The 24,679-nt window shown below is 36.8% G+C and overlaps 1 protein-coding gene across 3 annotated transcripts in view; it reads right to left on the minus strand.

Annotated features, from left to right (window-relative positions):
- SESN3 (sestrin 3) overlaps positions 1 to 24,679 on the minus strand; it is a 58,281-nt gene that overhangs the window by 9,397 nt on the left and 24,205 nt on the right. For 2 of the 3 annotated variants that reach the window (XM_045577829.1, XM_036427574.2), the window contains exons 2-8: positions 18,639 to 18,704; positions 15,890 to 16,087; positions 14,264 to 14,446; positions 9,557 to 9,793; positions 8,524 to 8,698; positions 2,310 to 2,428; positions 1,300 to 1,490 (exon numbers count right to left, since the gene is read on the minus strand). In XM_045577829.1, the coding sequence (XP_045433785.1) occupies positions 1,300 to 1,490; positions 2,310 to 2,428; positions 8,524 to 8,698; positions 9,557 to 9,793; positions 14,264 to 14,446; positions 15,890 to 16,087; positions 18,639 to 18,704 (1,169 nt within the window). The remainder of the gene's footprint in view (positions 1 to 1,299; positions 1,491 to 2,309; positions 2,429 to 8,523; positions 8,699 to 9,556; positions 9,794 to 14,263; positions 14,447 to 15,889; positions 16,088 to 18,638; positions 18,705 to 24,679) is intronic. The other variant, XM_045577830.1, reaches the window with a different exon arrangement.

Below are 24,679 nucleotides of genomic sequence, written 5' to 3' on the forward strand. Positions count from 1 at the left end.
ATACAGATGGGAAAGATCCACTAGCGAGAGTAAAGGTGATCACGCAGTAGAGGGGAGATTGCTAGAATAAGGATCTTTAGAAGAAGAGAGGAGATGGGACTTTGCGCCCATGGGCATAGGAGCATAGACAGTTCACCCACAATAAGAGGAGCTAGAAGAAGTAGGCACAGAGGCAGACAGGAGGGTAAATGCAATAGTGGGGGTTTGTAGAATTTCTGGTCTATACTTTCAGTTAATATTTAACCTAAACACAATACTTAAAAAAGAGTATCTCAAGGATTTTAAATAAGCTTTATTTAGTAGCATCTAAGAGATAAAGTCACCATAACATTTGTTATTTATTGTCATGAATACACATTTATCACAACTGAATTAAATTCTATTGCTGTTTATTTTTCTTAATTAGGTAGGTACAATATCTGTTTTAAAATGTAATGATTCTGTGCTAACTTATTGTCTAGGATGGTTAAGTGTTAACTAGCAATTATTATTTATCATCACAATAGTGTCTTCTAGGTAGAATGTTGATTTTTCAGGAATTTTGTTTTACATTAAAGTTATAGAAACTACTTCACTTAAATTCTAATTCCACTTCACAGAGACTTTCTGATATTATATCAGAAACAACATAGTAGAGTAAAACTGAATGCATCCACATCTGGGGATTTCTCTTTCTACAAATCTATCTCTATAAAAGCCTCAAAAAACAGCTCAAAGTGTACATTAAAAATAAAAAGCTTTCCTGATTACACCATGATTAGACTCTTCAATCTCATTTATTCACTGTCCTCTCAATGCTAATCTTTAAAAAATTGAGAGGCTATTAATTTACATTGACTGACAGTTTTCTTTCAGTGTTTTTATGTGAACTCATGCAAGCTTTATGAGAGAAGAATCTATTCTAGTTTTATTTATATCCTAATTATCATTCATTCAAAATTACTTACTAACCAGCATTTATTAAAGTGATCTAAAGGAATACAATATATGGTTTTTAACTGCTATTTCTTCCTGGAAAGATTCTCAAACTGAGTCTGATTTTTCCTATCTCCAATGATTCCTGATATTTTTCCCCTCATTAGTAAATTGTTAGTACTGTATTTACATATGCATATTAATATTCACAACAGTTAACCATAGAGAAATTCTTTTCTATAAAATGGAATTCATTTTCCAAAATCGGAAGTCCACATGTAGTATTTTCTCCCCAAAATACATACTCCTAAACAGGACAGGAGTAAGGCTAGTGTCAGAATTTTCTTTTAGAAACGTGTAAACTGGTCTCCACAATGAGCATACCTGATTCCAAACATACAGTGGACATAGTTAAATAAAGCTCTGCGTAGCATGGTTGTGTCGACATCTTCGTGGGTGGCCATAGTGTTATAGGTGAGACTGTAGACCATGCGAAATTTTTCATCAAGAAGATGTCCAATGTCAGAATAAAGTCTGTTCACCAGGGAGAACCCATGGTTTTCCCAGGTATAGTCCTAGAAGAATAAAATGTATACCCTTACAAAATGGGCATTCTTCATTTAAGTCAACTCTAGTTTTTTATTAACTATAATGACTTAAGCAAGAAAGTGACGATATTTCAAATTTATTTCTAAATTTGTAGCTTTGCTAAAAAGCCTTCACATTAGTTTGTAGATTGGAGTGCTGTGCTATTCCCTCAGTGGGATTCAGGGGTTAGCTTGTCGGTGATAAACTGGCTACTTCCTGTGCTCAAGTGCTATGCAAACGACGCCCTTATCTGGAAGAACCCCAGAAGATCTTGGACTAATATGTGACCAAACCTGTTGAGACATGGACAGTTAGCAGGTCATCTGAAATAGGCACCATGGAGCTTGTCTTAATCCAAATTTGCACCCTCTTTAGGGGGTCACATCATTATTGTGATTGTTTTTCTAGGGGTGATGAGGGATTAACTCTGAAGCCATTAGCTACTGATATAGGACAGTATTATAAAGTGCCTTTTTATTATAAATGTGATGTGATACATCACTGGGTTTTTTTCTCTGCTATGTTCCCCCTCCCAAAATGGTATGAATATTATACAACTACAATGTAATAATGCTGTAACTTAAGGAAGCCTTTTCCTTTTGCCTTCTCAATTGGGAAAATGTTGAAATAATAATCTACCTATTAAGAATCAAATTAAACTAAGCTGAAAACAAATAAAGTGATTTACAGACTATCAAAATGATTTCCTAATTTCTTTAGAAGTCAATTTATTTACATTTAAACATGTCACAGTTAAGATAGCAGTATTTACTTTCTAGTTTCTCTGAAATACAGACATCTCATACCTGAGCTCGGAATGTTGGTAAATGCTCTTCTCCTCGTCTAGCAAAGTCTTCATACCCAAAACCGGGGTCTTCAATGTATCGGGAGACATCAGATGTTATAATCATGTCATCCTCAAAATCTAAGAGTAACAACAATCTAGTTAGTGTTAGGGAAACCACATAGTTAGAACAATGAAACCCCTCCATTTTCCTCCACTTTTTTAGCTTTTCCATGGATTTTCAGAGTGACAATATTGACTAGCTGGCTTAAATTCAAATAAAATATCTACTACTTAAGTTTTGAATATAATTTCATTACCAAATCCTGGCCATTTCAACATTTTAACTATAGTTACTTAGTCAAAAAATGGATGAAATTAAAATATCTAAGTAGTAGTAGCACATTTAGACAAGGAAGATAGCCAGGCCTCTGGTTAAAATGTTTAAACTTTTGATCTCTCTGGGGATGAAGTGGGAGGTGGGGAAAGAGAAGAAGTGAAGGTAAAGAGCACTTTAAGTGAGCTGAATGTTAAGATAGATTTTGTTAAAATTAGATGGTGTTTCATCTGGATTCACAGGGAAAATGAGTTCATTTTTAGTTGACCAGGAGGCATATAAGGAGAAGGAAAGGAACACCACAGGGAGAAAAGTGGACTTCCAGGAGTCACTATTAGTTGATTTGCGATCAGTTAAAGAGGTTTCTGTTTGGGAAAATTCATTGAGTTTTACACCTAAGATATGTGTGCTTTTCTTTTCACGGGATAGGCTGCACTTTCTACCACGGCTCCAAGTGGGACTAATGCTAGTCTGCAAACACACTCAGAGTAGTTAGTGTGACAATCAAGAGAGGGCTTTTATACAACTACAATGAAAATTCACTGAGTTCTACAACTAAGATATGTGTGCACATGAAAAGAAAAGGTATACAACATATGGAGTAAATAATATGCTAATGAGATTGTGAATGGAATACTATCAAAGTGGCATTAAGATAGGAAGACTACAATACCATCGTAAGATAGCTAAATTTTGCATTCCTGATAAATTAAAAATTCACCCCCGAGAAACTGTAAAAACCCAATGCATGTTAATTTAATTTAAAGATAATTATCTTTTAACTCAAATTTTTTAGGTTAATCTTTTTAAAAAAATATATATATTTTATTGATTTTTGTACAGAGAGGAAGGGAGATAGAGAACTAGAAACATCAATGAGAGAGAGTCATCGATCAGCTGCCTCTTGCACACCCCCTACTGGGGATATGCCCGCAACCAAGGTACATGCCCTTGACCGGAATCGAACCCGGGGCCCTTCAGTCCCCAAGCCGATGCTCTATCCATTGAGCCAAACCAGTCCCGGCATAGGTTAATCTTTATATCGATACTTTTCCCTGATTTCAACCACTAAAAGGAAATGAACCTTTACTACCTTCTGTTATAAAAAAAAATAAACAAATATTTTAAAAAATAAATGAAAAAAACTAGATCTTTCCACACAAAGAATATTCTATTAGTATTTTAATATTAAAAATACATTAAATATTTAATAAATAAATATATATTAAATAGTTAAAACAGTTTTATGGCATAACAAAAAACAATAACTCTTAATGACAGTGTTGACAAGCTTAAAAAAACAAGTGCAATTATAGTAATTCATTTCATGAAAAGCCTCACAATAAGTATTCTTTTCCAACAAGTTTTGACCTTCCTTGGGTCATTAGCAGGGACTAATTGGAGTGCTTGATAATAAGGCAGGAAAGATCAAATGCCCAGACTAACCAACCCAGGAAATAGTGTATGAAATTCTTACCTAACTCCTTTATTACAATAGACTGTCATTGTTGAGTACTTACTCTATATCAGGTGCTATGCTATGCACCTGTTATTTTTTCTTTGTTTCATTAACAGTAAAAAATTACAGATACTATTGTTGGTACTAAGTGTCAGAAATACAATGTGGACTACTTTAAGATTACGTGGAAAACTTGTAAACGTTAAATCACTGAAATTGGTCCGAAGCTTCAAAGTGACTTTCAGCTCTAAAGAGAAATCTCAGGCTCTCCTGGCCCACTTCTCAACCACTCTGTTACCTCTTCCTTATGCTCCAGTTATCTATTCTGGGTAAATAGAAATAGCTTTATAAATAGCATTTCAATGCATTATCTCTTAACATTTACCAACGAGATTAATTAAGCTTGTACGTCCCATAATAATCAACAAAATAAAGCAGAAAAAAAAAAAAAAAAAGCAACTGTTGAGGCCACAATGAAAGCGAGGAGTTTTGTGAAGTGCAAAGTAAAATTAAACCAAGCACAGTGAGCCGCCCACTGTACAGCCTAGTGGTTTCATTTGCCAAAAACAAATACTGGAGTTAACTATTACTTAACTAGTTCCATTGACTTTAATGTTAGTTTTTGTTTTGCTCATATACATTTTGGGATTGTCATATGACTTTTAAACATCTTTAAACAATAAAGAGTAACTAACCAAATAACATAAAAATGTATCCTATGAATACTATCCATTCATTCATTTTTAAATTAGGAGTCAATTGAGATCTGTTTTCTAGACAATTTTGTCTACAGAAAAAATATATACAAAGATCTCTCAAACCACACATATCTTTTCCCTAAATTTATCTTAAGATGTTAAAGTTTAAAAAAAATTAAAATTAGTATTAACAAATCTAAAGCTCTCACTTTAATTCTACCTAAATAAATATTTCAAAGTCTGAACTGAAATAGTATTTTGTACTTTGCCTGCACTCTTCTGCCCCTAAGACGTAGCCATTAATAAAATACAGAAAACATTATGCTATAGTAACAAAACACCTTTCTAACTTGAAAACCCCCCCCCCACACACACACACAACACAATAAAAGCTAGTTAACTCTGTTACCAAGCTACAGAATATCACCCTCATATAAGACTCTAAATATTTATTTTCTTCAAAAGACTTGAAAAACTATTGTTAGAATCTCCCCATAGAATCTGGAACGCTTTACTACACTAGTTAAACCAAGAAGTTGTTTACTTTTTAACTTTTTTTAAACCAAGAAATTTTGAATAGGAAAAAACAAATTTCTATTTTAAAACTTTGCTAAGTTTATAAAAATGACTCAATTAGCCAGTGTATGAAGTTATTTTTCTAACTTATCTTTGTGTGACCAGAAAATTTAGTACAGGGAATGTTTAAGAGTAAATAATGAAATGATTTATTTCCTTGAGTTATTTACAAATGATACCGCCTCTACTGTTAAAATTAGAACACAATTTTTGACTAGGGTCTAAGATTTGCTAGTCAAAAATTCATTTTAGAAGGCAATAGTCCTGCTCAAGAGACCAGGAAGATTGAAACTGAGATCCAGGAAAGATTTTCAGTAGTAAAAACATAAAAACAAAAACCTATCTTTTAAACTCTAGTGATTTTGCCGGGACCGGTTTGGCTCAATGGATAGAGCGTCGGCTTGGGGACTGAGGGGACCCGGGTTTGATTCCGGTCAGGGGCATGTGCCTTGGTTGCAGGCATATCCCCAGTAGGGGGTGTGCAAGAGGCAGCTGATCAATGACTCTCTCTCATCGATGTTTCTAACTCTCTATCTCTCTCCCTTCCTCTCTGTATAAAAATCAATAAAATATATTTAAAAAAAATAAACACTAGTGATTTTAGAGAAGCTCTTAAAAAGTAATGTCTAAAAGCAAATAGATATTAGTAACTTTAATAAAATGTTTATATTTTAGAATATTGGCTTACCTAGAAGGTTAACTCTAGGCTCATTATTATAATTACAATATTTATTTTTGTATTGACTTGAGAGACAGACAGAAAGGGAGGGAGGAAGGGAGGTAGGGAGAAGGAGAGGCAGAGGGAGAGGGAGAGAGGGACAGAGAGATATCGGCAGGTTGACTCGCCACCTTTTGGTGTATGAGACTATGTTCCAACCACCTGAGCCATCCAGCCAGGGCCCTATGCTCATTATTTTTCATTGTCTCATTTGTTCTACCTGGACAAATGAGACATGATTTTTATAATCAACTAGAGGCCCGATGCATTAAAATTCGTGCAAGAGTAGGCCTTCCTTCTCCTGGCTGCTGGCACTGGCTTTCCTCTGGCACCTGGGACCCGGGCTGCTTCCTTCGGACTTTGGCTTTGTCCAGAAGGACATTTTTTTTTAATTAGCATATTACCCTTTTATTATTATAGGTTGTTTTGATTTTAACACCAAATATATACTGAAAACTTCTAAAACTTTATCTTGAGCTAAAAGCCCTCTGATCGTCACACTAACTCACATGTGTCAAACACAAGGCCCGCGGGCCAAATCCGTCCCGCCAGGCCTTGCAATGTGGCCCACACCGCGCTGTCATCACTGCACTCCGCTGCGTTTCCATCACAATGACAGTTTATGACTGTTCAGTAAACCATTCGGCCCGCGATTTAGGCTGGATTTTAGATTTTGGCCCCTTCTCTGATTGAGTTCGACACCCCTACACTAACTACTCTGAGTGTGTTTGCGGACTAGCATTAGTCCCACTTGGAGCTGTGACAGAAAGTGAGGCCTATCCCATCCTAGCCCAGACGGACTGCACTCCAGCCAGATTCCCCAGTGACTCCCATGCACAGTAAAGTTTGAGAAGAACTGTGCAGACATCCCTGGCCTGGATGTTGTAAAGGAAGTCCACATGTCCAAACTAAGGCAGCTTATCTGTTCCTTAAGTTTAGAAAGATCAATCACTATGATAAGGCCCCTGTCCACCTACCCAGCTCCTTGTCCCATTAGCTATCTCATGATTTATGTCCTAACAACACGGCCATTTGTTCCTGAAGCAAGCATCCTCTTTCCTTACCACCGTGCCTTGACTCAGGTGTGGATGCTGTTTACACCAACTCCCCTATCCCCAGCCACTGCCTGACATCCCTGCACTCAGCTTACAGCCAAAGGGTTGGAGAAAGTCATCTTCTGGGCATCCCTTCTTGTCTACATTCCTCCCCCACGAAGGCTGGGTTCAGGGTCCTCTTCTGGCCACACAAATCTTCCACATTCCACTATGTGTTATAATTACTTATCTTTCCCACCAGCAATGACAGTTCCCTGAAAGCAGGAACTGTGCCTCATGTAGGCTGAAAATCTATTTGCCAGTGCTGAGAGTATATGGGGGCACTCAATAAATATTTATAGAGTAAATATTAAACAAATAACTAAAACACCAGGTTTCCTTTTTGAGGGAGATTTCATACTGATTAGAAGCTCTGAGAAACTAGTACTTAATATACTCAATTTTGAAGATAAAATCTTCATTTAAAAAAAAAAATCATCATGAGAAATGGTAAAAAGAATTCCTACTTTTCCTGGTAAAATTTCTGAGAGCAATTGGTTGATGCTATGTTTAAAGTTAACAAATATGGGCAAATCAATTACTCTCAGAACTTGTGAGACTAACTAGTCTTAAGACTAGTTATTTTAAAGCCCCCTTTTAAACCAAAATGGAACTCCATTTAAAAATAAATGTTATGTAGATGGATGACTTTGAAGGATTCAAGCTTTCTACTGAGTCTATGCTATTTTAATAACACTTACTACATGGTGTTTAATATATTTTTTAGTCATAATTGAAAAGTTTACCTCCTTCTTCAAAGTCTGAGTATTAGATAAAAATGTGTTTTTAAGACTACAGCAAAGAAGCCTAGCTTTAAGTATGGAATAAATTCCTCCAAATTCAACCCAAGAAATAAACCCAAATAATACATTTTACAAATTCCAAAGAAATGCAAATGCAAGTGAAATGTAATTTTAAACTAACCTGGAAAAGCAGCAGTGTGAGAATAGTCCTCCTACACATTCCACCCACAAAAAAGGCAGTGATATTTTTAAAAAATTATATCTATTGAAACAGGATTTCACTGGTCAGGAAAAAAATCACAAAAGTAGGATGAATTAAATATTTCTATCTAATTTTATAAGCACCTGATCTGCTTTGAATTACATTTTATGTAGAATAGAGTATGTTTGGAGTATTCCTCCCAACTGGATCTGAAATATATTCAAAGATGCACCAACATAACAGAGGAAGCAAGTAGTGTCAGATATACCATCTATAATGCAGAGGATGAGAAAGAAATAAAAGGAACATGTAGCACAATTATTTTTACAAATCCACATGGAAAACACTGAAGGTGGTCTGTCAGGGTTCCAAGAACAACCAAAAGATAGTGAGAGAAAAAAAAAAGCACCTGAATGAGGAAATGAATGAAAAGTATCTCCAGAGACAACGAAAAGACTTTCTTTCGTCTCCTTCTCAAAACGAGTGGTCATTTCTTCCTGAGATGTGTCTCCATCTTCCCTTTCTTCTTGAAGCATTTTCATTCTTTCCATTAAGGCCTCCAGCTCACTTAGGGAACCTACAATCTGAAGCCAGGAAGAATGATGGTGTTATTAATAGTAGAAATGGGTCCAGTAAACATCTCCACCTCCCACAGTCACCTTAATATGTACAGAGGTATCAGTACTATTATTAAGTTCCTAAGTGGGTTTTCCACCAACTCCAAAGAAAATCATATCATAGCTTTAAACATTTTCAGAAGTAGGATGTTTTTACATCAGTTATAAATTTAGAAAGTTTATAGATACATTCGATCTAGAATTCTAGCATTTGGCATATATTAAATCATATTATGGTTTATTTTTTAAAGTAAGGCAGCTTCAAATTCTTTAATTTTTCTGTCATAAGACATATTTGCTATTGGTTAGTCCAGCATCTATGGACGAAAGATAAACTGTTCTGGGATCTGCTGTTCAAAGAGTCTAACATTAAAAGCCTAGGATCATTGGAATGCAGCCTTGTTTTAGTCTTTATGATTTGTAATGATATCTATCTGCAGTAAAAGCCTTTTTAAGAAAATTCAGAATTTCAGGTACAGGTTACATTTTTATAGTAAAAATTATGCTAACATATATATCCTTTTTAATCAGAGAATAAATTCTCTGTAAATATTTTTTAATGTTTTTAGAGAGAAAGTAAGAGATAGGGATAGAGTTAGAAACATCGATGAGGGAAAATCAGCATTGACTGGCTGCCTCCTGTATGCCACCTATTGGGAATCGAGCCCATCAACCCAGGCATGTGTTCTGACTAGGAACTGAACTAGTGGGCCTCTTAGTTCATGGATCGACACTCAACCACTAAGTAACACCAGCTGCACCTTCTAGACCTTTTTAATGTTAGAAATTATAAAGGCAAAACAATAAGGAGAGGAGAAAACTGACCCCGAAGTTGTTGCCTGTAAGGGATGCATTCTCTATGTTGTTGTCATTAGCGAGGTCACAAACACAGAAATTGTTGACTGATATTAGCCTGAATCCATTGGAGATTTCTGGATCTCTCTCCGGATTAATGCCACTACCAAAAACAAAGCTTGCCAAAGCATGATAATGTGTCAGTAGGACCACAGCATGTACCAGTTCGGGCAGAGACCAATTATTTTCTCCAGTTTTGACAAGTTTCTAAAATGAGAAAGCAAATCAGAGTAAAAATAAAAATCACAGAATGCTATAAAGCAATAGAAAGCATAAAAAAAATCTTATTAAATTTCATATATATTCATTTATATGAATAAAACTTAAAATTCTCTTTTAAAAATGTTTCCTATATTCAAAATGTGGCTGTAATCAAATACTATTACATTAAAACTATCTAACCTAACAATATGATTTTTGTTGTGGCTTCACCTAAATTCATATGTATATACTAGAGGCCCGGTACATGAAATTCATGCATTCAAGGTAGGGGGGTGCAGATCCTTCAGCCAACTGGGGGAAGGTACAGACCAGGCTAAGAGACCCCACTGGGGCCTGGGAGAGATGTGGGAGGTTGGCCAACCAGGGAAGGGTCAAGGGAGGGCTCCAGGGTGTGTCCAGCTCATCTTGCTCAGTCCCCATTGGCTGGATCCCAGCACCAAGCTAACCTACCAGTTGGAGCGTCTGCCCTCTGGTGGTCAGTGCATGTCATAACAAGCAGTTGAGCAGCCTTATATCATTAGCATAGTACAATTTGATTGGTTGAATGGACGACTAGACAACTGAACACTTAGCATGTTAGGCTTTTATTTTATTCATATATATATATATTAGAAGCCCGAAATTCATGCACTCAGGGGGAGTGAGGGGTCCGTCAAACCAGGCTGTTCCCTCTTGCAGTCCAGGAGCTTTCAGGGGATGTCCAACTGATAGCTTAGGTCTGCTCCCCCTAAGCTAGCATTTGAGCATCCTTAGTGCTGCTGCAGAGGTGGGAGAGGCTCCCACCATCGCTGCTGTGCTTGCCAGCCATGAGCCCATCAGGGGGCAGTTCCTGCATTGAATGTCTGCCCCTTGGTAGTCATTGCATATCATAGTGACTCGTCATTCTATCATAGTGACTAGTCATTCTACCGTTCAATTTGCATATTAGCTTTTTATTATATAGGATGAATTCATATATGCAGTATCCCCTGAAATGTATATGCACTTTAACAGCTGATAACTGTTATATAAAAATGAAATGTATTTTAATAAACGTTGCCTTTATAATTATTCTAAATGTATGTATACATTTTTGGGACATTACTATATAATAAAAGGCTAATATGCAAAGTGACCGAAAGGCAGAACAAATGGTCGTGATGATGCACATTGACCACCAGGGGGCAGGCCTCAATGCAGGAGCTGCCTCCTGGTGTGGGAGCGCTGCTCAGTCGAAAGCCTAGAAGCCAGGCTTACACAGCAGTGACAGGAGCCTCGCCTGCCTCCTCGGCAGCACTAAGGAGAGCAGGGAGTGGCCTAAGCTGTCAGTCAGACATCCCCCAAGGGCTCCTGGACTGAGATGATGCAGGCCAGACTGAGGGAACCTCTCACCCTGATTGCATGAATCTCATGCACAGGGCCCCTAGTTATATATAAAAGTGCTTCCAAAGCACTTTTCCATGTAATTTTATGTCAATGTCTTGAATTCTTTGAAATATCTTACTAAAATAATCTAGCACAACCATTCATTTAAACTTTTTAAGGTAGAGACTCTACCTTTAAGAATCATATAAAAATCAAATTAAATAAATCAACATTCTTAATCCCTTCATCCCTTCTTCCCCCAAGAACCAAATCCATCCATTAACCCATCAGGGATTTGTTCTCGTCAGTGTTTGCTTTCTCTTCTGTCTATCCGTGTGTGTGTGTGTGTGTGTGTGTGTGTGTGTGTCTATGTGTGTATGTACTACAGCTCCCTCCAAATCTAAAATATTGTTGAAAGTATCACAGATGCTCCCCTTTTACTCCATTGACTGTTTTATCCAGCACCTGCCCCCACCCAGGCCTTCACCATACTATTGTCTAGGTCTATAAGTTATGCACATCCTATATAATAAAAGCCTAATATGCAAATTGTCCCCTCAGATGGTCATCTGACTACTCGATGATGTGCACTGACCACCAGGGGGTGGCACAGAACATAGCGAGCCTCGGTGACACAGTGCTGGCAGCAGGTGGCAGTGTTGGTGCTGCCAGCCAGGATGGGCCCCAATGAGAGCGGGACCATGATGAGATGGTGGAGGAGGTGAGTAGGCGGCACCAGGTTAAGGTGGGTGCAATTGGGGGCCCAATCACCCTGCCCAGCAACTAGCAGTGGCAGTGAGGCCGCTGCCTGGCTCCCAGGCACTGGGGGAGTTGAGTGGGAGGTCTGGCCCTGACCAGTTGCCCTACAAATGGGGATGGTGGAGCAAGTAAGGGGGCTGTGCCAGGCCAAGGTGGTACCCAGCGGAACTGCAAGGCTGGGGCCCAATCTCCACAGGCCACCCCGAGGAACCCCCTCTGTGCATGAATTCGTGCATTGGGCCTCTAGTAGTCATATAAATTCTTTGGTTAATCTCTTTCCAACCACCCCACCTTTCTTCTGAGATTCGCCAGTCTGTCTCTTTCATGCTTCTATGTCTCAGATTTATTTTGCTTATCAGTTTATTTTGTTCTTTAATTTGGCTAATTTCATGGCTAAAAACTAAAACCAAAACACTGCTTTTGTTTTACTTTCCATTATTTAAACGCACACACACACACACACCCACACACACTCACCCATAATTTATTACCAAAAACAAAAGCTCAGGGAAAAGAAAAGAAAAAAAACAAATCAATTATATTATACCCCCTTAATGTAACTTTTACACATCTTTTATTTTAATAGGCACGATTATATAATCAGAGTATACATCTATTTTTTTCTGCTTTTCACATTTCACATTTTGACACATTCATTTCTCAAAGGCGACAGTTTTACATTAACGTTGAAGCCTGGGCTACACTGTCTAGGAGTGAGTGTACAGAACCACTTCTCCATGTCCTACTATCAGACATACACATTGCTTCTAAATTATTGTTGTTTATTTGCTACTATAGCTTCATGCTATAGCTTGGTTATTATTTTAGAAACAATTCCTGGAAGGAATTTTAGGGCACAGGGTATTAATAGTTTTATGGCTTTTGATAATACTGCCAAAGAGCTTTCTAAAAGGATTGATAAAAATTTACAATGCTTTTGTCAGTTTTAGCAGGTTTATCAGTAAACCTAAAATGATAGCCAATATTCGTCTTTCAAATTTCTCACCTCATATTCACTTTTTAAAAATTTATTATAATCTGATTTCTTTTTCAAACAATCTCCTGAAGCTATTTTCTATTTCTTTTTAGTCCTTATCCTATTAGATTAGAATTTATGTTTTCTTCATAACCATCTCTCCACTTAAGTAACTAAAGTTGCTATCTACTTTTCCAGCATATCATAATATTCCATACTCTGCTCTCAGTCTGGAATGTCCTCCTCTACTCCAAAACTCCCACTAATTCTTCAAGCCATAGCTCAGATGTGACCTCTTTCATGAAACCTCGGGATCAATTCTCTTTACTCACACATTCATACGCTATTACGCTGTGATCACTGTCTCTCTTCCTCTAGACTTCAAGCAGGTCCTAGGGCAGTGTCCATCCTTTTAGACCCACCAGAGTTTCTGACACAAAGTAATTAACAAGTGACATAAAAATAATGAGTGACTCCTTTATCTAACGATCATATTGCAAAGCGAGAACATAAGCATCAGGACAACATTGTTCTTCAGTGATTCCCAAACGTAATTGAAATCGGAGCATATACAGATTGACAAAAATTAAGTGAGTATAACTAACAAATAACAAAAATGTAATCTAGTAATATTTTTTCAAAAGGACATCTCAATGCATTAGAAGCAGAGATTTTAAATGCCTTAGACTTGTATCGCTAATAATTTAGATGATCGCTCCTATTTATTAGTAGTTACTAAGTGCCCCTCACAGTGTTAAAAATATTCTATAACCACCTCACCCTGCTGGCCTTTGATGAAAGGTCCTTTTGAAGTGCAAGTGCTTTAGTCCATCACAACTCTAAATACCATCTCAGGCATTTAAACATTCACACACACCAGGTGGCAAATCACTTCTTATTTGTAAAACCATTCTGTGAAAATCTTAAAATGATTAAATGTTAGAATTGGAAAAGAGCTTAGAACTCATGTAATCTAGGCCCCTTATTTTATAGCAGGGAAACTACTGAGGCCCAAATAAGTTAATTTACTGAAGGTCACAACCTTGTGAGTAGCAGAGGAGAGACTAGACCCCAGGTACCCTATCATGCTTGTGTATTTTCTTTTTCTACCCACTGCTTTTCTCATAGCCACTCAAAGCACTTGTGCAAGCTAATGATTGATTACTCAAAGAGAAGCATTCATTCATACTTAGAGTAAACCCACTGACTTCCTAAATTTATTTTTCTACATATATTAATAGTCTATTTTATTTTTCAAGTTCCTAATATACGCAAGTTTTAAATATTGAGTCTTAAGCAAAATACTTAACTAGAAAACTACTCAGTTGGAATCATTAGTAAGTATCTTTTTTATTTCAAAGAAACATCCCCGGTACCTGAATGTGCTCTTTTGTGATCAGCCAGGGTCGGTGTGCTAGCAGCTTATTTATTTCATTAAGGTTTTTCAGTCTTTGTGGTACATATTTCAAACCATTCAACCACTCAGCGATACCTCCTGTTTTTAGGAATTCATCCACATGCATGTTTATTAGGTAAGAACACTGATGTCTAGCTGCAGCCTAAAATACAAAGAGTTAATAAAACATCATTGTAAAGTCTTATTCTACTATTTCTAAACAGAAATATAAATGGAATTAATCATTTTTGTAGCCAGTAATTCTTGTCTTACAGAATATTCATCCTTCTAGAACTTGCATCAGAGCGATGCCATAGATTCTTGAATCCATACCGGAAGCTGATGCTTGTGCTGTCACACAAAGCCAGTCACTTCCTCATCTAGGAATTGGTGCCAGTCAACTTAAAAGCTACTTTCTTGTTTTGGGAAGAAAGTACGTGTTTGTTTCATTTTGGTAAATTATATCAACTGTAGTGTATTTAAAACAATAAAATCTCATTAACTTGTATCCTACCAATTCAGGATGTATTCTATTGTAATTTGGGTAATTCTCTTATTGCCTTTGGTATAACTGTGACATCAGTCTTATCTGTGCACACCACTGAGAAAAAACTGAAGATCACTGACCCTTTCCTTCCTCTGAAGCCAAAATCAGCCGTGATACTGAAAACTAGATAAATCCACACACAGCAAACTGCCGCAGCTCCTTTCCTCAGGGCTCCTCTGCAAAACTGTGTTGTTCTATTCTTTCTGTTTTCTATATCTTATTTCTTTCTTAGTTTATGACCACTCTAGGTCTGTTTTCAGCCTTACTGTCATCAAAACCTTAAGCTATAATTACATTCTTAGTCAAGTTCATCATTCAATAAAACACAGAATGCTACATTTTCTGTTTGTTTAAAACTACAGTGAGAACATAAACAAGATAATCAAAGTAAACTTGGTAAGACCAATCTGCTAACCTCTGGCCATCTCTGCTAGCTCTGTCAGCCCAGCTGGTCTAAATCTCCAAATATAAAGCACTTGCATCACACTCATTCCTCTTTTTCTCTGGTAACAGTTCAACTATAATGCTGCTTCCTTCTACCCTTCTCATTCCTGCTGCCTAATACCCCAATTTATAATTCTCTCCTACAAACATTAACTAGTTAACTAGTGCCAAGCACTATACTTAAAAGTATTATCATTCACTTAAGAATTCTTCTGTTCTCCAGAGTACCTCCATTGGTGCAGACTGATACTTTCCTCTTAGCCAAAATAGTAATTATTTTCATGTATAAAATGACTAAATAAAATGTCACAAACTGGTTTTATTCTAACAATAAAAACAAGATATCAAGAGCAAAAACAAAACGTGTGGGATATTACTTTGGCCCCTACAAGCATCTTTAATCATAAGAGAGTAAGTATAGAAGATGATTTTAGTGAAAATTAAATGAGAAAATTGCAGTACATTAAGTGGTTTAAAGCATTCAGAATATACCCAAGGGGCCTGGTATCCAAGAGGCCGCAGCCTTCTTAAATTCTTATGTCCTTAAAATTATACTTAGTTCCACACACCCACACTCCTAATGCTAAGGGAAGAAGGAAGAGTGAGCGCAGTCACCATTATTGCGATGTAGTGCCTGTGTGGGAGAGGAAGGGGGCCGTCCATGCGCAGCATGTAGAACTGGCTCCGCAGGAAAGACTCCAGGTACTGGGTGTGCAGACTCATGACCTGGGTGATGTTGTCCAGGCGACCGGATGTAGAGTATTCTTCCACAAGAAAGTTAGTACGTTCATCCGATGTGTTTGCTTGAGCAACCTTACAACCAAGAAACCCAATACAAGATAATTATTGAGAAGTAAACACATCCTTGGTTTACATAAATTATGCCACTACTGAAGCAAATGAATGTTCTTTTGATATTAACAGATGCTGGAATTACACAGTTGCTCATATGGGAAACAGAAGTAAAAAGAAAGCACCACTCATTTTTGGCTCTGGTGCCACCATTTATTAAACAACAAATGTCAAATTATCAAACATTACACACACAGCTATGAAATTGGAGAAAAGAAGTTTCCATCTGCTTTGCCAGGAACATAAGGCAAATATTTCAGAGCCCACATATGTGGCCATTGTCACACCAATTTGTGGTGAGGAAAAATAGTGGCATTTGATTACATACATAATTTTATGTCAATAGCCTATGAAGTTATTTAATCACCTTATCTTTAGACAAGTATTTTCCGTCTGATCCTTTGCTTGTTTTTGTTTTTCAAAATTAAAAAGGGGCCTTCTGAAGTCTTTTTAAGGAAAATATGATAATTTGTAGGGAAGTGTTAATTGAAAAATTAATAACATGATAATACTGTCTTCCTATTTTGAGTCTATCATGTTAATTATAAAATCAAGGTAAGTTATTAAAATGGACATCCTCCATCATAGGGAATTAATAGAGCTTACTCAACAGTAGGTTATTTGTACTATAGTTTTATACACAATGACAGGTTGGGCATCACACTAAGAATTGGCTTGGCAGGTGTAAAGAGCTTATTAGCACCTTGTAGAAGGCCCCAGCTCTGTGGGAATGAATAGGCATGAGATGCTATTTCTAGTATTGGTTCATTACTTATTGATTTTAGATTAGAGTTCTAGACTTAAGAAGAATGTATTCCTTGTATTAAATTCAAGATTAAATTCAAGCTCACACACCTCATTATTAGCAGAGCCTGATCTGGAAACAGATTTCCTAACGGCCAAACTGTCTTTCCAAAGACCCACACTGCTCATAAGAAATCCTGTTAACTTATAGGGCTGGCTCCACAGTCTCTTCTTAAAGGAAGTTATATAAAAGGCACCACTGACAGAAAAATTTAATCTCAAAGAAAATATGTTTGAAAAGTGTAAATTGCAAGGAAATGCTAATTACAATGGTGTAAAAAAAGCAATTTCACTTTGGCTCACTAGAAATCCAAAATATATGTTCATTTACCCGTTTCCCCCATTTTGTTAACTATAGGGACCAAGTGATTATTAAAAATAATAGGATCCTGATAAACTACATATAATTAGGGATAGTATACTACTATTTGTTGTTTTTGTTCTGTTTTCCCCAGCAGAAGTTTCTTCTGTTAAGTGATGTCTAACATACATTAACAAATGATTCATATGATGCAATAGATCCTGAAAACAGTGATGGCTTTTGCAGATCAGATTATCTTCAAACACATACTGTGAAAGTGATTCTTTCAGGAAGTCTTTATATATAACACTTATGCTCTATGAGGGAACTAGGTGCTAGCACAGCAGTTTCTCTAATGCATGGCCACCACCTAGGTCAGCTATAGTCACTGAGCTCCTAAAACATTACTGTTATCTTTCATTTAAATGGCAAGGTCACTAAAAAGGTGAAATGAAGGTAAAGGAATTGCCAACTTTGGCAATGACCTAGGATGTCTTATTTGAATTCCACTCATCCCTTAAGACAATGTCTGGCACAAAATAGATGCTCTATAAATATTTGTTGACTAATTTCAGAACAATATGGGAATTATGTTGGTGCTTTGAGAAAAACGCTATCTTTGCAATACATAGTGAATCAGTATATATAACCATATTCAGTATGAGTTAATAACCCCTTGAAGCAGAGAAAAATTCCTTAATTAGTGGTTCCCAAACGTTTCTTAGCCCTCATGTATCTGAGAGACATCTAGGAATCTAGAAGGTCCTGCACATTGCTGTGATCCTCATAGAGATGCACACCCACATAACGGGCACAAATCCTGTCCTGATTTTAATCTCCTTTGTGTCATTCTACAATTTTTCCTTCTTGCATCCACCACTTGACTCCCCACCTTCACCAAAGGTATAGATTTTATCAGGAACTCTAGCATTTTGTACAGTTAAGACTTAGAAACAAATGAAAATAATAAGTACCAGTGATGTAATACCATGTTTTGTTTAATAAATAGTTTAATAAGGAAACTTAACAGGTTTAGTTGGGAAATTTACTTTTTCATTTCAAAATATCTTTATGTAAACTATAATCAACATGACAGTGGCCATTTTAAAACCTAAAACCTTTAGATTAATATTAAATTTTATGACTGTTAGCAGCTTTGCTCAGAAAAGTTGTATTTGAAATCAAACATGTTAAAATTTGTTTCTAATCTTACTAATAATAACTATTATTTTGGGCAGATTATTACACACAATATTTTAAGTGAACTTGAAAAGAAAATATTTCTGTAGCTTTCTGACATAGAAATAAGAAACGAGCAAAACACATTTACTTCCATATTAAAAATGGAGATATTCTTTGATATAATTATTATTCATCACACTTTCATGTACTTTATGACAAACTTACTTCCTTCTCTGGAATAAAGGCACTTGGTCCTCTTGTCAAGGGCTGAGATACTCTGATTCTTTTATCCTGTTTTTAAAAGAAAAGTTTTATGTATTAATGATGACTTCCTAAGAAAAGTTAAATTTTATTGCTAAAGTACTAAAATAGAATTATGTAAAATCAAAGTGTTAGGTCTCGGATCAACAAAAACCTATATAGCCACTGGATGAATAAGATAATGGGGCCAGCTCCTAACCAATGCTGCGTGCACAGTAGGCTTCCAAAGTGTCACTTCCTCAGGCACATTCTACAGAGCCATAGACTTTAGTCCATAGTTGACATGACTGAAAACTATCAACCTTCATAATAAAAACCTTCCTAAGTAGTACTTCAAATTGAAAGCTAAAGGAAAGATTAAATTCAAAGAATTAAATTCCATGCAACTTCCCAAAGCAATGAATGACCTGACCTGTGTGGTTTTTAAAAAGAAATAGAAATAATTATATCAAAGATAAAGTTGAGGTTTAAGTAAGAAAAATGTAAAACTTGGAGAAGTAGAAGTTAATTTAACCTAAGAAATAGGAGAATGCAAGAATGCTTATTGTTACACTTGCTATTCTATTTAGTATTAACAACTGGTAGCTTGCCAATGACATGTTGATCTGTTCGATTATTTATGTTTCAAATCATTGTGTTAATTTTTTAAAAATATATTTTATTGATTTTTTACAGAGAGGAAGGGAAAGAGATAGAGAGCTAGAAATGTTGATGAGAGAGAAACATCGATGAGAGAGAAACATCGACCAGCTGCCTCTTGCACACTCCCTACCGGGGATGTGCCCGCAACCAAGGTACATGCCCTTGACCGGAATCGAACCTGGGACCTTTGAGTCCGCAGACTGACGCTCTACCACTGAGCCAAACCGGCTTCGGCTAATTTTTTTAATTAAAAAATATATTGGTGTTCCCATGTAAGTGTGATTATCTGTAAGTAACTTCCTTTTCCATAGGCAAATGGAAAAAAACAGGAATAATCAAGGGAGGCCCTCTGGCTTTGAAGTTCTTAGGAGAAGAGATTGGAGAAATGGCCACTTAATTTTCTATAATACAAATAATATTTTAAAGCGCTGAAAAAAATAGGGACTATTCTATGGTTTATAAAGATTATAAACACTGAGTGGGAAATTACAGAGCATGGGAACCGGAAGAGAGTGGATTAAGCGTTAGGAGTCACTAAGCCCTCCTCAGGAAGCGTCTAAATGGAGGAGGTAGCTCCAGGTGATATTTCTTATCTGAGGATGGCAATATCTCTTGTATGGCCACAGCTGACTAAGCAGTGATTTTCAATGCTTTTTATCTCACAGCACACATAAACTAATTACTAAAATTCTGCAGCACACCAAAAAATGTATTTTGCCGATCTGACAACAAAAGGTATACTGATTCATTCACATTGGATAGCTATGGTGTTGGCTGTTGTTATTTTTTTTCTTGACAATCTAGGGGAAGAGAAGTCAGTGCCCTGGATGAAATAGTCAGATATATGTTTTAAGAATTCTTGCGGCACAGCGGTTGAAAAATCGCTGGATTAGATCAATAAACATAGAAGCTGACCTGCAGCCATAGGTGCCTTGGTGAAAGAGTTCTGCCTAAACAGTTGAGGTTAATTAGCTGGAGCAGGAGGATTCCAGAACACTAGAAGTCACTCCAGAGCACTGGAGTCGTACAAAAGCAATGTAACCTGATGAAGAGGAACAAATAGTGCTCAGAAGCAGGAGCAAAGAGAGAATAATGAAGAGGCACCAGAGTAAGCATCAACCATGTCTGCTTCGAAGGGGAAAACCACTAGTTTCCATGGATTCACTAGAGCCTAATCATAGCTCTCTTCTCTCCCTTCCTCCCTCCTTCTTTAGCTCTGCACAAAGTCATCCGAGTCTTTTTGTTCCTTACAAACAGCCTACCAAACCCAAAATAGTGGCTTAAATCCCTTACTTAATCAGGAAGCAGTCACCATACAAGTTGGCAAAAGTAGGCAGTCAGGCATTCAATGATTTTTTTAAAGAGCTTAATCAGATCTTTAATCACAGGGTGCTGCCCTGATGAGTTTGGCACAAAACCATCATTAAATTTCAGGGTTCTATAGAAATAAATATTTTAAATAATGATAATCTTAAACTGCTACATTCTCAGAAAGAACTAGGCATCATCTATGTTATATTTATAAAGTGATGACAACTATATCTCAATTTACTGGTCAAGTACATTAGAGGACTCCATGTAAAAATAAGTAATTTCAAATTTTTAATATTGGCATTTCTTGCCTACATCAACCAGAATCAAGATTTACCCAGAAAAATAACTTCGAAGAAAAGAACAGATTTCTTCCCTTTGCTACTCTCTGGAAGTTATAGAAAGTAAAAATTTAAATTCTCTCCATTTAATATAGCCTAATTCACTATTATGTAAAAAGCAATTTCCTTTACAATTGATCATTTCAAATAAACAATGTAGTCAGAGAAACTGATTCTGAGGACAAATCATAAATTTGAGAAAAATGCCAATAGGAAGGTTAATGGAATCTTTCATTTATTTATTTTTATTTTTAAAATATATTTTATTGATTTTTTTACAGAGAGGAAGAGGGGTAGAGAGTTAGAAACATTGATGAGAGAGGAACATTGATCAGCTGCCTCCTACTGGCCCCGCCCTACTGGGGATTAGCCCTCAACCAAGATACATGCCCTTGACCGGAATCGAATCCTGGACCCTTCAGTCTGCAGGCCAATGCTCAATCCACTGAGCCAAACCGGTTTCGGCAAGTGGAATCTTTTAATTACATTTATAAAAATACATAAAATTCATAAAAATACAAAGAAAAAAAATAAAAGTGTACAAAGGGAATTTGAAGATGCAGAATGATTTACTACTAAGGTGATTTGTTTATAAAAATTACTATTTGATACACACACATTTAAATTTACCTTTAAATGTTTGAAATTGTTATTTTGCTTACAAAAATATTTTTTGGAATAAAAGATGTTTGCATTTGAAATACATTTTCAGAGTACTGAAAATTACTGCACTTATAAGAACATCTCTTAGTTTTTACCAATTAACAAGCAACTGAAACAAAATTTCATTTGTGTCAACATTCATTAAGCATTTACACTGTGCTCGGCACAATGGGAACACAAAGAATAGTTAGATGGGCAGAACTGCATACAACTAACTGTATATAGCATATGATATATTCCACAGTGGATGCATACACAAAGTGATATGGGAAGACATAATTTTAGCAATTACAATTTACTTTATTTCCCTGCTGTTGAATATTAAAGTTGTGTACAGTTTTCACTATTATAAATAATGCTATCCTGCATAGCTTTGTTCAAAGAGATTTGAAGGGGCATATTTTGTGGTATTTAGGCTAGTTTCTTTAGGAAGACTCCCAGATGTGAATTTATGGGGTTTGAATTATAAATATAGTTAAAGTTCTTATTGCCAATATACTAACAAAAATGCCTGGGTAGCTTAATTGGTTAGTCATCCAGATATGCCAAGGTTACATGTCCCATCAGTGGAGTAACAAATTGATCTCTCTCTCAAATCAATAAATAAACATTTTGAACAAATTTTACGAAGTTTGTTTCCTTCAGCTGAGTAAATAAATGTCCATTTAGCCCATTAACTACAAAAGTGAAAAACAACATCCAAAAATGTGTGTGAAACTTTTTATTATAAATTGATTTGAGGTAAAATTTCTTAAGCAGATCTGTGGACGAGATCTGTTTTCAATAATATAATTCTGGGAGGTGATGTAGCCCCTGGGCCCCCCGCCCCCCACACCAATGTCTCCCACACACACACACAACCCCCCCCCCCCCCCACACACACACAAACACACAAAGGCACAAAAACAGCTGGGAAATTACTGAAACAGCCCAGGGAGAGATGATGTGGCCTGACCTAAGAGCTGTTTAGATACTGAAGAGAAGGAAAAACTAACATTATTTTTAAGTTTCACCATCCTGTACCCTTCTCCTGGGTTGCACTTTTGAAATGGCATCACTACTGGAAAGATCAGCCTAGCTCCTGCTTCTGTGTAAGGAGCACCTTTTCTGGTGAGGACTCAGACACTGTGTCAGCTGGTTGCTTTGGATGTTTATATGAAGGTGAAAAACAAAATTTAAAAAATGACCAAGCAGCTAATAAATCCTACTATAAACTCATTTTACTGAAAGTTTCTTTTCTCCACATACTTTCTATCAACTTTTTAAAGTTGATAAATCAAACACAAAAGAAATAGGGTTGTGTCATATCCAAAAGATTCACTTTTATATCATAAGCTGAAGTTCTGGTCTCCTTTCTTCAGCTTTTATTTCAAATCCAAAATGTTTAGGACTGAATTTCTACTTCATTCATACTCCAACTACAATAGTTGTCTGAAGTCCCTTGACCTGTGTTGCCTTATATGGTAGCAATCAGCCACATGTGACTAAATTTAAATGAATTAAAATAAAGTTAAAAATGCAGTTTCTCGCCCTAGCTGGTTTAGCTCAGTGGATAGAGTGTCGGCCTGCAGACTGAGGGTCCCAGGTTCGATTCTGGTCAAGGGCATGTACCTTGGTTGAGGGCACATCCCCAGTAGGAGGTGTGCAGTAAGCAGCTGATCGATGCTTCTCTCTCATCAATATTTCTAACTCTCTATCCCTCTACCTTCCTCTCTGTAAAAAATCAATAAAAAAAAATATATTTTTTTAAAATGCTGTTTCTCAATCACATGGGTCACAATTCTAGTGCCTAACAGCCACATGTGGCTATGGCTACTGTACAGGAAAGGGCAGATGATTCCATCTGGCATTGCAGAAGGTTCTACCAGCTAGGGATGCTCCACTTACTTTTAAAATCACATCTTCAGGCATTAAAATGCCTTTCTGAATTGTTAAGTGACAGCTCTGCAGAGTTATTGCTTTGATTGTTACTCCTACTCAATCCCATAACCAAGCATTTTAATGTAATTGCAGAAATCCTCTCAAACTAAGAGTGAATCCACACAGGAGCAATGCAGGGGGAAAATAAAAAGAAAAAAAAAAGAAAAAATCAGTTCCAGAGGATCCTTGTCTCAATTTTCTACTCACATTACAGTCTCCAGAAAAATATCAAGGAATTTCCCCCCTCTCTTTTGTCCCTTTTAAACAATGATGGTAAAAACCCCACATGAGGTCTAACTTCTTAACAATTTAATGTACAGTACAGTCTTCTTAACTGTAAGCACAGTGTCATACAACAGATGTTTAGGATTTTTTCATCCTCACTGCAATTTTATACCATTGAACAACAACTCCTCATTTCCCCCAGCCCTTGACAACCACTACTTCCTGCTTTTTACGTAAGCGCCCACTTCAGATCCCAGCTGAGAAGCGGTGTCATCGCCAGCCTTCTTCACCTCCCACCACCATTCAGATCTGCCTCTTCCTGTGCAACTCCCCCCGTGCTGGGCTTCCATAGCACCGAACCACCCACTCCACTTCTTCGGCCACTTTTATACTTTCCCTAGATGTTCCCTACGTTTCTTTCATCAATAGTCATTCTCTCAAGTGTCTCTTCCATGGCTTACCACTTTTATTGCACGAAATTCTACTGAATCGTGTGACAGTCACTATATTGGGAGAAGAGAGTAGAGAGGATAAAGGAGAAAAAAGGGATGTGTGATATGAAAATGATCAAGCCATACAACTGACCCCTCAATCTTTTATATCCATCTCGGAGCATAGCCTTTTGGTCTGGCTTTGGGCATACTGAACTGGTGTGACAACATCTGCTTGTAATACTAGCACCTTCAAATCAACATATCTAAAACTAATCTGCTACCCCAAACCAGCTGTTCCTGCTTGCTCTCCTCTATAAGTTATAAAATCACACCCCCTCCCTGTCCTCCTCCTCCTACCTCCTCCCAGTAACTCTGGCTCCAATTTACAGCTATCCTTGACTCCTTATCCTAGGAGTCTGCATTCAAACAGTTGCCAAATCCTATCATTGCTCTTACCAAACTAAATCTC

This window comes from Pipistrellus kuhlii, unplaced genomic scaffold (assembly GCF_014108245.1).
Source record: "Pipistrellus kuhlii isolate mPipKuh1 unplaced genomic scaffold, mPipKuh1.p scaffold_m20_p_9, whole genome shotgun sequence".
Lineage (NCBI taxonomy): Eukaryota > Metazoa > Chordata > Mammalia > Chiroptera > Vespertilionidae > Pipistrellus > Pipistrellus kuhlii.